At 43.5% G+C, this 15,767-nt stretch overlaps 1 protein-coding gene across 1 annotated transcript in view; it reads right to left on the reverse strand.

The window, feature by feature from the left end:
* Nucleotides 1-15,767, reverse strand: part of TNRC6C (trinucleotide repeat containing adaptor 6C) — a 353,608-nt gene that overhangs the window by 21,558 nt on the left and 316,283 nt on the right. Inside the window, exon 17 of the mRNA XM_068262142.1 lies at nt 12,771-12,910. Within this exon, the coding sequence (XP_068118243.1) occupies nt 12,771-12,910 (140 nt within the window). The remainder of the gene's footprint in view (nt 1-12,770; nt 12,911-15,767) is intronic.

Here is a 15,767-nt window from a genome sequence, read left to right on the forward strand (position 1 = left end):
TAGTGAAAGCTTCCATAGAAGACATGGTCATTTCAGACCACGCACCTATCGTACTAGAAATACTAGACACCACGCCAAAGGGAGACGCCTTTATTTGGCGATTTCCATCACAACTATACAATGATGAGAATTTCACGGGCCTGCTCAAAAGTTGGTGGCTGGAATATCAGTGGGACAACACCCTGCATAGAAATACCCCTATACTTTTATGGGAAACATCTAAGGCAGTCATAAGGGGTAAAATAATGGCATATCTTAAAAGGAAAAAAAGGGAGGCAAATGAGCAATATAAGACAGCGGTCTCGTCAGTAAGGGTAGCTTACATTAAATATAGGGAGGACCCTTCAACGATTAATAGAAAGGCATAGATAGAGAGTAAGATAAACTGCGATACCTGGCTTAGAGTGAGAGAGGAGGCAAACAGGCCATACTTGCAGCTTCATTACTATAGGCATGGGGAGAAAATTGGCAGACTACTGGCTTCAATGGCAAAAAAAACGCTGTCTACACGAAAACCTATACTAGTGAGGGACAGAAGGGGAACGCTTGTTCACCACCCGGCAGAGGTTTGTGATACTTTTGCAGAGTACTACCAACAGCTCTATTACTCTAAATCCCCCCCAAAGACTGACATACATAATTTATTACAAAAAATGCAGCTAAAAAAACTGACAACAGACGAACTAGGAATGTTAAATGCTGAAGTCACCCTTACTGAAGTTAAAAATGTTATAACCTCTCTTGCCTTGGGGAAGGCCCCAGGCCCGGATGGCTTATCCTCCGAATATTTTAAAATTCTTAAAGAAGAAATATCACCTGTCCTAGTCCAAGTTTTTAATACAATATTATCAAAAGGTGAATTCCCCTCTACTGGACATCTAGCGCACATAAAGTTAATACCTAAGGAAGGCAGAGATGCTGAGCAGGTGAGCTCTTTTCGTCCTATCTCATTGATAGACCTAGACATAAAACTGCTGTCCAAAATACTAGCTAAGCGATTTGCAGATGTTATGCCAAGGTTAATTCACCCGAACCAAGTAGGTTTCACGAGACAACGCTCTGCGGTGACAAACATTAGAAAGGTGATTGCGGTTCTGGAGCAGGTGCGAGCCTATCCCTTAACACATAGGTCTGCTGCCATGCTCAGTATTGACGCTGAAAAGGCTTTTGACCAGGTAGAATGGGACTGGCTGTTTGAGGTCTTGAGATTTCAGGGGTTCCAGGGCCATTTCATAAAATGCCCTTAAGGCTATGTATTCCAAACCAAAAGCCCAGGTCGCGGTGCCAGGTTTTCTTTCCAATTACATCTATTTAAAGAGAGGCACAAGACAAGGCTGCCCCTTGTCTCCTTTACTCTTTAACCTAGCCCTGGAGCCACTGGCTATTCTCCTAAGGAAAAGACTGGAAGGGATAAGAATTGGGGATAAAATGGTGCAACAGGCAATATTTGCCGACGACATTTTATTATTTTTGTCAGACCCAAGCACTCAATTACCCATAGCTTTAGACACCATTCAAGAAGTGGGCGCCTGCTCTGGATTCGTAATCAATCCAAGCAAAAGTGAACTTTTACCTTTGTCGCCCAGAGCAGACGTCTCCACCTGGGCGCAGCTGGGAGTAAAAATAAATTCTCATACCATCAAATATCTAGGGATAAAAATATCTAGAGACCCCACCCAATTATACAATCTTAATTATACCCCGCTGCTGCACAGTATAAAATCCCAGCTAGATAGGTGGCATAATCTTCCGTTGGGTTTTGCTGGGCGAGTAGCTTTAATAAAAATGGTCTCAATGGGCAGACTACTATACCCTCTTCAGACGCTTCCTCTACTTCTTAAACACAAGGATGTTAACTATATTAACGCAGCCTGGACTAGATTTATTTGGCAGGGAAGAAAAGCCAGGGTAGCCAGATCCAAGCTCTCTCTACCGAAATATTTGGGAGGCTTGAATCTACCATCCATCAGAGACTATAATTTAGCTTCAATGCTTCGGCACTCCTATGATTGGGTGACTTCTAAAGAGCATTACTCAAATACCAAAAGAACAGGAACAGGCGCTCCCCTTGGTCCCTCACGGGTGTCCTACATGCCACATTGAAGCAGCTGCCTCCCAGGTTAAAAGACAATATTATTTTTAGAGATACTGCCGCAACCTGGAAGGCAGTTAGGAAAAAGTGTAATCTACCTTGCAAATTGTCAAAGTACTTTCCAATCTGGGGTAACCCTAATTTTCCCTCCAGTATTCAACAAACGCAGTTTGCCAACTGGGATGACAAGGGCCTCAAAAGCTTAGGCAATATGTTCAATATACAAGAGGGAAGGTGGCTGACTTTTGGTGAGCTAAAAATTAAATACAACTTAAAATCAGGGGACTTCTTGCCCTATACCCAAATACGTTCACTAGTAGACAGCAATCTACACTCGCAAACATCAATCATTTCACCTACGAGGTTTGATTCTATTCTAAAGCCTGGAGCCACTGAGAGATCACTGGTTGATCTCTATTTGGCGATCAGAGAACTAGACAACCAAAAGATAGCCACAAATTCCATGAAAAAATGGGACGACATCATTCAGGAACAGAATACAGGGGAAAAAATTCTAGAAGGGAACATGGTGGTTAGAAAGGTGATTACAGATGAAAAATGGAGGGCCTCTCATCTACTGTTTATCCATAGAGGCAAATATGCTTTTAATATAAAATACGCAGTACAACCTAGCGGATACAACCCTCATTGCCCAAAGTGTGCTCTTCATAATGCGGATTTGTTTCACTGTATGTGGGCCTGCCCAATAATCCAAATTTACTGGGACAAGGTTGTAAAGTATGCTAACAAAATGTGTAAGAAGAAGCTGGACAAAACATGCATGCTATCGCTTTTTAACTACTACAACTCTCCAACAAACTCAACCATCAGCCCACCTTCTAATCTGTATCACATCATTATGATTGCAGCAAGAAGAGCCATCCTGTGCAAATGGCTGGAATCTACTCCCCCAAACATTTCTTCAGTAAATAAGGAACTGTTGTACATCTTTAACATGGAACATCTAGCCACCCTGCAGTCAAAGGAGCGGAAAACTAAAAATTTCTTCAAGACTTGGAAAAGTTTTATACTTAGCCAACTTTTGTCACAACAAATAGCAGTCTTAATGAGAGACTTTATCTACACCTCATGGTACTGTCTAGAAGACATAAGTGGAACTTTGGGCAACCTAAGGGTTCAGGGACGTATCTAGTAGTAATAATCACAGAGATGGAGACAATACTTCACATAAGAATTGAAATAGGCTAGAGACACAGTGTGACCAAGGGGGAGGGGGGGAGGGAGGTTTTCCAAATGGGCATATGCATGGTACCTAATAACGCAACAAATCTTGCAGTGATGGTTACCCTTGTGTGCGGTCGAATGCTATGTCAAAAACTTTCAATAAAAATTGTTTAAAAAAAAAAAAAAGAATTCCGCGGAATCCAGCGAGCATCCCTAATCAACACTCCTCTAATAATTGCCTTATGTGCACTCCAGACTGTAAGCCTGCTAGTTTATTCTCCACTGTTCCAAGCGAAAATATTATTGATAATAGATCTAATAAGTTCTTTATCCTTTTCTGTATATAAAAGTGAATTGTTTAGCCTCCAAGGTCTAAAGCTATCCAACACGGGACCGCAATGCAACGTAAGAGTGACTGGAGCATGGTCTGAACACGTAATCAATCTTTATAGTAGATACTTTACGAAATAGCCTTTTGATAAATGAAAACTGACCAGAGTAAGGAGCGTACAAGTTCACGAGTGTAAAAAGGTGGTCATTAATAGAACATATAACTAGAAGAGATTTGCCCTGTGTATCACGTATGGTTTCATGGATATCTTCCGATAAATCCTTGTGGAAAGATATAAGGACTCCACGCTTTTTTTTAGTAGAATTGTTGAATATTGTGGAACCGTATCTAGGATGTTTACAAGAGTCAAGAAGATGCGTCTCCTGAGCAAATAGAATGTCAATATGTGCCAGATCAGCTTCTCTCCATAGCAGGCTTCTTTTAAATGGAGTGTTCAGACCCCTAACATTTAATGACATAAATTTAAGAGCCAAGAGCTAAAATACTTATGTGAATAGCGGTTTCAAGATTGTGTCGATTTAATAAGATCAATAATTGCAATCCTCATGGAGATACAATTCCCTAGAGGTGACCTGTCCATGACCTTGGATAGCACTCCTCCAAGGATAGTACATGGAACCCAGTTCAGCCATGAAGAAGACAATGAAACTCGTGGCAACTCACTACTTGCGAATAACCCTGTGCCAGTCCTGTTTCAGCTTGGAGGACACACTAGAAGATGTAGAGTTGTTGAGATCCTGCGGCAAAGGAGTTTTCAAGCTTTGCAGAGCTACTAAACCATCATCCAGAGACGTGATGTCAAACTTATTACCACCATAGGAAATTAGGATCTTAGTCGGATAGCCCTATCTATATGGGATTTGATGATTCCTCAATGCTTTCGTGATGGGAAGTAAGGCTCTGAATTGCTGGAGTGTGGCTTGAGAGAGGTCAGCATACAGTTGGATATGCTGATAAGGAGTAGGAAGTGATCCCTTTTCTTTAATATGAGTAAGTAATGCTTCTTTTGTTTGATAAAAAAGAAAGCGGACAATGACGTCTCTAGGAACCACATCTGTGAGAAATTTAGGCTTCGGCAGGCGATGGACCCGATCAATCGTTATTTCAATATCTGACAAGGTGGGGAGAGTCACTTTGGTAAGAGGAGACATAGCTTCTAAGCTCATCATTAGATACTGCTTCTGCAATGTCCTGCAGCTTCAGATTGTTCCGCCTATTCCTATCTTCTGCATCCGCAGCTTTCATCTTTAGCCATGTAATGTCTGCAGCTTGAGAGTCCTTAGTGTCAACCACCTTGTTGTGTTCCTGCAATAGCTCTGCAATCCTATCTTCTAAATAGGAGAATCTTTCACCCAGGGAACACATGGAGCTTTGTACAGCCTCTGATAAATAGTTAATCTGTGCAGAAATAGAATCTGTGAATGAAATCAGCATCCCTTTAAGCAACTCCTGCGTAATAGCTTGATCAGCTGCCGGGAACTGCTCTATGTCAGCGGTAATATGAGGGAAACTTTAGGCCTATCTCCTCCTCTGGAGCTTCAGAGTCTTGGAGCTTATGCCGGGATTTTGCAGGGCTTCTTGAAGTCAGGGTGTTAGGGGTTGATGAAGTCCCCTCTGACTCATGCCGCTCTGTGTCCGCGGTAAGTGTAGCCTCCCTCTCTGTATTCCGGGTGGACGGAGAGGAATTAGATCCGGCACCATCTTGGATCGCGGCCTGCGGCTTCCCCGCGAAGAAGTCAGTCAGTTTCTGTGGCCGCAACGATCCCTTTTTACGTTTTTTGTGGCGTCCACCTCCATCCCGCTGTACTCTGCCATACTCGGTCACGCCCCCCTGAAAATGGCACTCTTACCCAAACTTACATGTCTTTTTAGGGTGTTGCCGATCCCTGTAAAAACACCTGATGTTGAAAAGCTGCAAAAGCATATCCTTCACTTCATATGGCATCATAAAAAAGCAATACTTAGGTCTATTACGACAAAACATAAAACTTGCGGAGGAGTCTCAGTTCTAGACTTGAAAAGGTACTATGTAGCTTTTCAGTTGGTACCCTTAGCCATGGACAACTGTCTGTACTATTGGGCTTGCCCATCTCTCCAACTAATTTCCAGCTTCCTTCTCCCTAATCCCAGCTCTCAACAATCTCAGCAATAGTGTTAAAGGAAATTATGATGCTGTCGTTTGGATAGCACTCAAACCAGAACGAAAAGAGCATCACTGAGCAACTTCTACTCCAGTCTGTCATTCCTTCCTTCTATGTACTGTTTTAGGTCATTTTAGTTATACTGTTTATATTAGTCTTCTGAACAGTGCAGAGCTATCCAGAGCTAGCTGACTGAAGTAGCAGCTTCTCCAGTATCGTCATCTTTCCTTGCAGACTGCCAGTGAAAATTTAAAAGGAGGGGACAAAAATGAAATATATCCCGACTTCAGAACCGCCCGCCGATACAAACCGCCGATCCGCCTCATTGTCGGGGACTCCCTGCTTTGTGCCCCCAACATGTCTCCACTCCCCCTTGGCAACAATGACTGCAGAGCAACTCACCTTTCTATGGATTCCAGCGCTGTGTGGTCCTCCAGGGCGGCATGTCAGCGCTACACCTGTAAAAGAAAAGTTAGCAGCAGAGCGGCTCACCTACCCAGCGGCGACGATCTGCAGACATCTCGGTACCGGGCAGCTTCCCCTAGTGATGGCTCCTGTTAATGACTCATTGAATCATTAACAGGAGCTGTCACTAGGGGGAGCCACGCGGCTTCCCCTAGTGACAGCTCCTGTTAATGATTCACTGAGTCATTCCCAATGACTCAATGAGACATTAACAGGAGCTGTCACTAGGGGAAGCAGCCCAGGACGTGACATGTCTGCAAATCACCGCCACTGGGTAGGTGAGCTTCTCTGCTGCTAACTTTTCTTTTACAGGTGTATCTCTGACATGCCACCCCGGAGGACCACACAGCAGACCACACAACGCTGGAATCCATAGGGAGGTGAGATGCTCTGCCGTCATTGTTGTCAAGGGGGAGCGGAGACATGGGGGAGGGGCATGGACAGAGGACAGGATGGAGACTGGGGTGGAGGACCAGAGGACCAGGGGGGGGGGCACACACATGGACATGCACAGGAGGGGGCACACACACAGGAGGACAGGAGGGGACACAGGAACTAGAGGACCACACAGGGGGGTGAAGGGGACACAAAAAGTACACAAGGGGGGCAGGAGGGGAAACAGACACAGACACAGCACTCAAACCACAGGAGTGGATACAAGGGGACTGAAGGACCACACAGGGGGCTGGAGGACACACACACAGGACAGGAGGGGACACATGGGGCAGGAGGACCACACAGGGTGGCAGGAAGGGATGACACACACAGGTGGACAGAAAGGGACACATAGTGGACACCGTAGGTCAATGGAGGAGAACATGTACAAGACGCTCCTGGAACATGGACGCACCAGGTTTAGTATATACAGAATACATTTTTTCCTCTGATTTTTGCCCTCTAAACCTAGGTGCGTCTTATGTTCCAGAGCGTCTTATATTCCGAAAAATACAGTAATACGATTTCATCAGCAGGAGCAATGCATTATGGAATAAAGTATTCTGATAATATTTTCTCATATGTGGGGACAGCTTGATACATATTTGAAGCTACCATCTGGGCAGATGCAGAGTGCAGAGGAATGATAAAAGGATAATATATGTCTTCAAAAAGAAGTGCTTCAAAGATCTAGCCATAATTGCACACAGTAGCCAGACTGGAGATAAATGGAATAGCACTCCTGATAAACGTGGATGATGTGCCCTGTCCAACCTGGCAGCACAGCAGGTAATGCAATGTTACATTGACAGTAGCCAACACAATAATTACAGGGCAGTTTGTAGGCCATAGAGCTCCCAGGGCAAGGGTACAATTTGTGCCCCTTCCCCCTTGAATTGGGTTCCCTGTGACAGCAGAACCCCACGTTCTACGTACGCTGCGTTATACTACAATGTTACTGGCGCACTGTGAATGTCGCATATGCAGTGGTTTGCACACTGCTGTGAATTTAGCCTTATACACAAGATTATAGAGCGCTTCTATGTAAAAATAAAGTCCTGATCCAGCCCCTGCACTGATACCACCAGCCTGCAGCACATTGCCATGCACTGCAGATGTCCAGTGGAAGACAACAGGTTAAAGAATGGTACTAATAACATGGTTGGTGTTAAAAAACAAACACAAAAAAGCAGCCCCCTTCCAGGATCTACAGTGGCCTTTTATCTTTGATTCCAAGACTCAAGTCATTCATCCCCATCAGCTCAGCTGCAATAGCCCTTTGCGACAGGCAGAAGAAGATCTAAGTAAAAAGCCCTGTGACCTGAGCCTCCTCCAGTATCACGAGCACAGTCTGGCTGCAGTATCACGGCTAATCCTGCAGGATGATCACACTATGTTCTCCTGCAGGGAGCAAGCAGAAGAATCATCCGTAAAAGAAAAGCAGGGATAGCTCTCTACAGAATATCTCATCTGTAGCAACAGCAGATGGGCACATCCCTCTGGGTAGCCCTGTAGATAGCCAGAGAGCCACATGTGAACATGTTGCGGAGCGGTTAGGAGAACTCACCGAGAGCCACATGCACAGCATTCTTCCTTCCTGATGCTCAGTGTTCTATCTCACTAGTAGGGATGATCGGAAGAGGCGATTTCCGATATCGCGGTAATTCCACCTACCGCAATAATGAAATTCCGCCACCGCTACATTCCAGCGGTACAATTTCCACAATGTTAAAGGGAACCTAATGGATGTTTACTTTTAAACAAATACCAGTTCCCTGGCAGTCCTGCTGATAACTTTGGCTTTAGTGGTGGCTGAATCACAATCCTGATTACAATTTTTTTGGGGAGCAGCAGGAGTTGTCGTAGGCCATGGGACCTAGAGGTGGTTCCACAGCAGTCATTACTTTTTTTTGGAGCAGCAGTAGCCGTCGTTCGCCAAAAGCATAGGGTTAGGATAGAATATAGCGTCAGACAGCTGCAAAAGCTGCATTTTTATGATCTTAAAATGCAAAAATATGCGATGTTAGTGATAGGCAGCAGAGTTTGAAAGGGAGATAATTTGAGGCTTGAAAAACAGCAAAATTTTAGTTTAGTTTGTCTAATCTTCATCATGAATCAGTGAGTGGGGCCTTGTAATTATCACTGATCCATGACTCATTCATTTTTATGAACGTTAGTATGTCCACATTGTCTGTGGACAGACGGGTCCGTTGGTCGGTGACCACCCCACCAGCAGCACTAAATACTCGCTCTGAAAGAACACTGGCGGCGGGGCAGGCAAAAACCTCCAGTGCATACTGAGCGAGTTCAGGCCAGGTATCCAGTTGTTTTGTCAATACTCCATGGGATCATCATTACTCTCCATATTGTCTGGAGCACTGGCCGACCCCAAGTAATCATTCACCATACGGGGCAGCCGCTGGCGGTGACTACTTAGCCTGCTGGTGGTGCTGCTGCTACAAGTAGTATTGGAAGAATGTGGCATTGGCTGGTAAAATTCCTTCAACATACTCCGCAGGTTCACAGATTGGCTATTGGTGCTACTGCTGGGAGTGGGACCACCAGACCTTTGCTGAGTATGATGAGGCTTGGTAGCTTGGGCCCGGGATACAGGTGCAGGAAACACATCTTCTAACCAATGAAGAAGGGCATCCTGGATGTGGCTCATCCTGGCACCTGCTTGGGACGGGGGTATGAACTGCCACATTTTCCCCTTGCACCGGGGATCTAAGATGGTGGCCACCCACATGTCGAGCCTTGATTTTAAAGTTTTAATCTGGGGGTCTGGCACTGGAGCATATGCGCAGCCATAGGGAAGAGATGTCTGCCATAAATCACCTCTTCCTGGCTGTCAGAACTGTCATCATGCTACAGCTCCACATCAAAATCTTCTTCCCACCCCGGACAATGGGCTCTTCCACTTCCACAAGCTCTGCCTCCTTATACAGGACTTAAGCATGCTCACTTGACTGACCACTGTTCAGTAGGGCTTCCTCCCCGTCCGAGCAGTTTGCCAAGAGCCTTGTCCAGCATGAAGACAAGAGGGAGCACTTCTGATATGCTGCAGTGCTCCTCACTGACCAATTTTGTTGCCTGCTCAAACGGCTCCAAGACTTTACAAACTTGTCCAATCAGCTGCCACTGGTCCCCAGTAATGTAGTCCAGTGGACCTGTTCCGGAGGAAGATGTCTGAGACAGGTATAGCCTGACCACCATTCGCTGCTACCACAACCTATCCAACATGTGGAGGGTGGAATTCCACTGCGTCGGACAATCCAAAATAAGCCTGTGCTGCGGCAGGCTATGGCAGTGCTGCTGCAGTTTCAAGGTTGCGGTGACGGTTGCGGAGCGACGGATGTGGGCTGACACTTTGCGTGCTGAGGCCACAGCGTCCTTCAACCCATCAAAAGTGCATAAGAACTTCTGGACTACAAGGTTGAAGGTGTGGGCCAGGCAAGGTGAGTGTAGCCACCTTCAGAAATAGCGGCCAGCATGTTGGCACCATTATCAGACACCACTACACCTGTCTCCAATTTTCGGGGGGACAGCCACTGCCGAATCTGATCCTGTAAGGCTGCAAGGATTACAGATCCGGTTTGCCTATTCTCGTCCATGGATTGAAGTTTCAGCACTGCTTGGCATCGATGGTGCTGCAGACCAGTGTAGGAGCGGGACCACTTGCTGGGAGGCTCAGCAACGGCAGACTGGCCTTGGACAGAACAGGTAGCAGAAGGAAGTAGAACAGGCCTCCCCTTCAACCCACGTGGCGGCACCATCCGACGAGCACCCCTACTCACTAGTAACAGTGCTCCCTGTGATGTCGTAGGGGCCGCTGTTACCAGTGAAACAGGATGCCTAGGACCAGGATGGAGATGCATATAAAGAAAGGAGAACTGAGAGCCCAATATGGTGTAGTATGTCAAGGCAAATTGGTATATTTGAGAAAGGAGTAAATTGTATACTCACAAACACGGGTTACCTCCAGGCACCCACTGTATAAGCAGGTGAGGAGATTGACCTGTCCCCACTCAGGATTAAGAAGTCGCTCTCTGTAGACGTGAAAAGAAGGGGTATCACCCTCCACCCAAGGTGGATATATAATGTGTTATAGACTGAACAGAGGCGCCAAAAGGATAAAAACAATGTTTAAAATGTTTAAAAATTGCTTTGGAGGCAGTGGTGGACTTACCTCCCTCAAGCAGACACAGGAAAGCTGTGCAATTAAACATAGAACATTTTTTAATAGTATACTCCAAAGGGTTTAGTACAACGCGTTTCGCAGGTCTACACCCGCTTCATCAGGCAGTATTGTGTTACTCCAAAGGCGCCAGGTCTTACTCTGACACTACGTTGCCGTGTGCTCCTACTTTATACTGCCTGATGAAGCGGGTGTAGACCTGCGAAACGTGTTGTACTAAAAAACATGTTCTATGTTGAATTGCACAGCTTTCCTGTGTCTGCTTGAGGGAGGTAAGTTCACTACTGCCTCCAAAGCAATTTTTAAACATTGTTTTTATCCTTTTGGCGCCTCTGTTCAGTCTATAACACAGGATGGAGATGCAGCTTGTGCGGATCACGGCAAGTGCTCTCAACCGATTGGCATGCTCCCCCCACCACTGTGCCCTCATCTGCCACTGCCCCCTGGGGGCGATGTCCCACCCCGCCTCTAGTGACAAGCATGAAACATTATTAAAAGCTCTTTTATAGAATATATAACATTGTAGACATTTGTTGCAACATTTCGCAGACATCAACAACATTACGCAGTTGCCAGAAAAATGTTAATCTCTACCCCTAAACCCTTATTAGGGCTACCCACAGTTTTGTATCTGAACTGATTATTACAAATAGATTTAAAGTGTTACCCTGCAGATTCAGCTAAATACATCTTCATGATGTTGAGAGGTGGAATATAAAAGCTTTGGAATTCTTAGAAGATGGCTTTACTGAATCTATAATGGATGAACATTGTGGTATTCATGTAAAACAAGCTTTTAAATAGTAAAATTGATAGCCACCTGTACAATTATCATTATTACACAAATGTTTGTTAAAAGAACAAAAAACAAAAAAAAAAAAGTATTGGAATGTAACCTTGACAAAATAAATTATAACCGTAAAATATGGAAGAAGTCTTTCCGAGCCAAGGCAAACTGTTAAAATCAGCATTAATTAACCGGTCAACTGAATTTAACATGAGGCTTATTTACAAAAACTGCATTAGAGCTGGAACCGATTAGTTTTTTTCAACGTTTCGGGAGCACTTTCACTATCGATTTCCCTTAAAGGATACCACAACTGAAATGTGACATAATGAGATAGACATGTGTATGTACAGTGCCTAGCACACAGATAACTATGCGGTGTTCCTTTTTTTCTTTCTCTGCCTGAAAGAGTTAAATATCAGGTATGTAAGTGGCTGACTCAGTCCTGACTCAGACAGGAAGTGACTACAGTGTGACCCTCACTGATAAGAAATTCCAACTATAAAACTCTTTCCTAGCAGAAAATGGCTTCTGAGAGCAGGAAAGAGGTAAAAAAGGGGAATTTCTTATCAGTGAGGGTCACACTGTAGTCACTTCCTGTCTGAGTCAGGACTGAGTAAGCCACTTACATACCTGATATTTAACTCTTTCAGGCAGAGAAAGAAAAAAAGGAACACAGCATAGTTATTTGTGTGCTAGGCACTGTACATACACATGTCTATCTCATCATGCCACATTTCAGTTGTGGCATCCTTTAACGATCTGCCAATGTAAATGGATGGGACAGATTCAACTAGAGTGAATGTGATTAAGGAAATCGAATTGCAGGACATGCAGCATTTTGTAAGTGTTTTCATAGGAGCAGGGAAATCTCTTCCAAAATCGCAAATTCATTAGCAATTGCGTTTTGTGCTTTCTAATGGGCTCCAGGCCTCTGACTGCAGCCTTGTACTTCCCTTTGCATTGGACTGAAGCTGTGCAGAGACCAGCGTTACTAGGTAAGAGGGGTAGGGTTTAGCTTCAGTGGCAAAGCAAAATTAAAATCCATTGTACAGCAAGCACAAAACAAAACAAAAAGATATGATGAAAACTAAGTTACAAAAGATAATACATACATATGTAGAGACTTCTGTGCCTTGGCAGCTTCCTCCTTTGAACTGTATCTGACCACTGCATTGCCTTGAGTAAGATTCAGATGAAATGTTATCAATGGCCCATGCTGCAGACAGAGGGTTCTCAGCGTGGAGCCATCTATCTGTTGAGAATATTGGCGAATTGGGAAAACAAAATAAAAATAGTATTTCACTACATGTCTTGTGAAACTGGAGATGAAGACCAGCACTTTAAACTCTTGCCCAGTTCCTGCATTATATGTCCATAAAGTCCTCTGCTGTATTCGTGTTTTTGTTCAGTTAAGTTTTAACCTCTATATAAACAGTAAGAATTCAGCACAATCAGACCAAATTATTCAAACTTTGATGCAACACAAAAGTGCAGCTCCAATACAGGAATCAGTGGAGGGGGTCTATGAAAGTAATGTGAAGGAGTGCATTATCCTGCATTAAAAATGTTTTAGTGAGAAGAGTAAAAACATAATGCATGTACTAGATATAAAAGAATTGGAAGCATATATTAACCTCCCTGGTGGTAGGATTCTTTCCTGATTTTAGGGTTTAAAAGCAGTACAATTTTTTTTCATTATCTTTTAGATCCTAAAAGCAAGAAAAAAAAAACATACCCACAGAGAGCCTGCAGCAGTCCCTGCACTTACTCCCTGGCATCCAGCACTGCAATTCTCCCTCCATCCTCCAGGTGGCGCTGTAACCGTATAGTGAGATCACTGACTGTCATGATAACAGACCGTGATCTCACCATAGTCTCCAAGGACTGGAAGGAGAATGGCTGCTGACTTCTGGATCCCGGGGGAGGTGAGTTACAAAGCCCGCTGTGTGCTATGGTCTGCATTAACCTCCCGAGTCAGTCTTGGGGTTGCCACTCTGAGCTGTGGTTTTCCACCCCGAGCCTGACTCGGGGTTACCACTAGGGAGGCTAAAACCAAGGATCTCCATTCTCTGGATCCTTAATCCATTCTTTCCTCTTGAAGCCGTGGCCAGCAGCATGGAAGCAACTACAAAGTAACTTGAGATTGGGATTTAACAGCTGCCTAGCATATTAACCCATTTTTAACCCCTGTTATAACTATAACAGTTAATACACCTTTAATGATTGCCTACTCTGACTTTTACATTATATTGATCAACCCAGGTAAATGGCAGTGACAGTTCACTTTCCTCTCTCACACTCCTCTCTCATCTTATGCCCGCTCAAAGTAGTAATTAAAAAGAAAATAATACAATGTTTTTGTGCTAAGGGTGGGTTTTTATTTCTTTCATCTGCTGCTGTCACTCGAACGTGTGGTGCCACCCCCTTCCCCCCCAAAAAAAAAAAACAACTACACAGTACAAAGCAAGAAAAAAAAGTTTTATATAGAGTGGTGCTGTGTTAATTCAAGAACAAATATTTTATATTTACTTCAAGAATAAAAAATGTATGGATGAAAAAAAAAAAAAAAAAGATTTGTTTTCCAATTAAAAAATAATATACATTGTTTCAAATTTTAACAGGTATAGCAATACTTTTTCAAACAAATGTGTACAAAAAAAAAGCATTTTTGTCTTCAGTTGAAATCCATTGCTTCTGCTGGTTATGCAGACAGTTTGTACAATAACAATAGCGAGTATTTATTTGCGATAAAATTGAACAGTTCTGGAGCATTGATGAGGGTGCCCAAAATATCATTGTCAGAGTGTATGTAAAAAATAGAAAATAATTAAGACTATAAAAATGAGGTATCCAACCTCTCCAGATGAGACAACCCAGACAAAAAAGAGTTTTAGATCAGGTCAGGTTTATTCAAGCATGTTTAAAGCAGTATGATTAGCCATACTATGCCAGGGGGAAAAAACACATGTAGATAAATACTTGATCTACTTACATAACACATGTATTGTACTGTTCACTTTGATTTCAGTGAATTTTATATAGTAAATGAAGAGAATTATGTTCCTGGTGGGAACCATGTCTTTTGCCCACAGTTTAGGCTAAATCCTGATGTCATTTTTGCCCTTTACTTTTTTTTCTTTTTCTCCTCCAATCGCTGAGTCACCTCAGCCTTGCTTGTAAACACAAGTGAGCAGGGGATCATGTTTCAGATAAGCAGCTAGGCAGGGAAATAAAGGGAAGAGGAGGAATATATTATAGATAAAAATAACCCCCAGCATGCAACTGTTTGGCACTGACTAGTAAAGGGCCAGTGCTCCTTAAGTATGTGATAACTCCAAACCATAATAGCAGAAAGAGTTGAAAGTTTTGAATGCAGGATTAGCATCTTTATCACTTAATACACTCAGACCAGTTGCTGTTGAAATTTGATTTTTATGGTGACAATCCCGCTTTAAAACAGACAACGTGTATTACGGGTCTCTGCCCACTTCCTCAGTTCAATAAGAGAAACTTCAGAAGCTCAGTTTTAGACCAGGGCACCCAAAAAAAGTTCTGGTGGCATGTTACAGGATATACCTTAATTTGACTGTGTCAATGTTCATATGTTCCCCTACTGTAGTTCCACACAAATGACAGCACATTTATAGGTGGTGCTTTTTGTGTCACTTAACTGTCCCTCAGAAGGTCTAACAGTCTAATCCCTACTGGCGTACGTTAAAAAAGGGCGCCAGGAAAAAAGGGCGCAGGGTTTTAAACGATAATCACGTTTAAAAAAAATTAGTGCTATATTTCGTTTAAAAATAATGTTTTATACAGTTATAAATCATTAAATAATGTGTATGAAATCGGCAATTTTAAAAACGTTAATCTTCCCTGTTTAAAAAGTGAAATTTATAATAACGTTTTATAAAACATTAATAAGAATTTTACTAAAGCTATACCTAACCCTACTCTCACACAGAACCCTCCCTGTACCTATCCCTAACCCCTAGACCCCCCTGTTGGTGCCTAAACCTAAGACCCCCCTGTTGGTGCCTAAACCTAAGACCCCCCTGGTGGTGCCTAAACCTAAGACCCCCCTGTTGGTGCCTAAACCTAAGACCCCCCTG

Source organism: Hyperolius riggenbachi, chromosome 12, assembly GCF_040937935.1.
Source record: "Hyperolius riggenbachi isolate aHypRig1 chromosome 12, aHypRig1.pri, whole genome shotgun sequence".
In the NCBI taxonomy this organism is placed as follows: Eukaryota; Metazoa; Chordata; class Amphibia; order Anura; family Hyperoliidae; genus Hyperolius; species Hyperolius riggenbachi.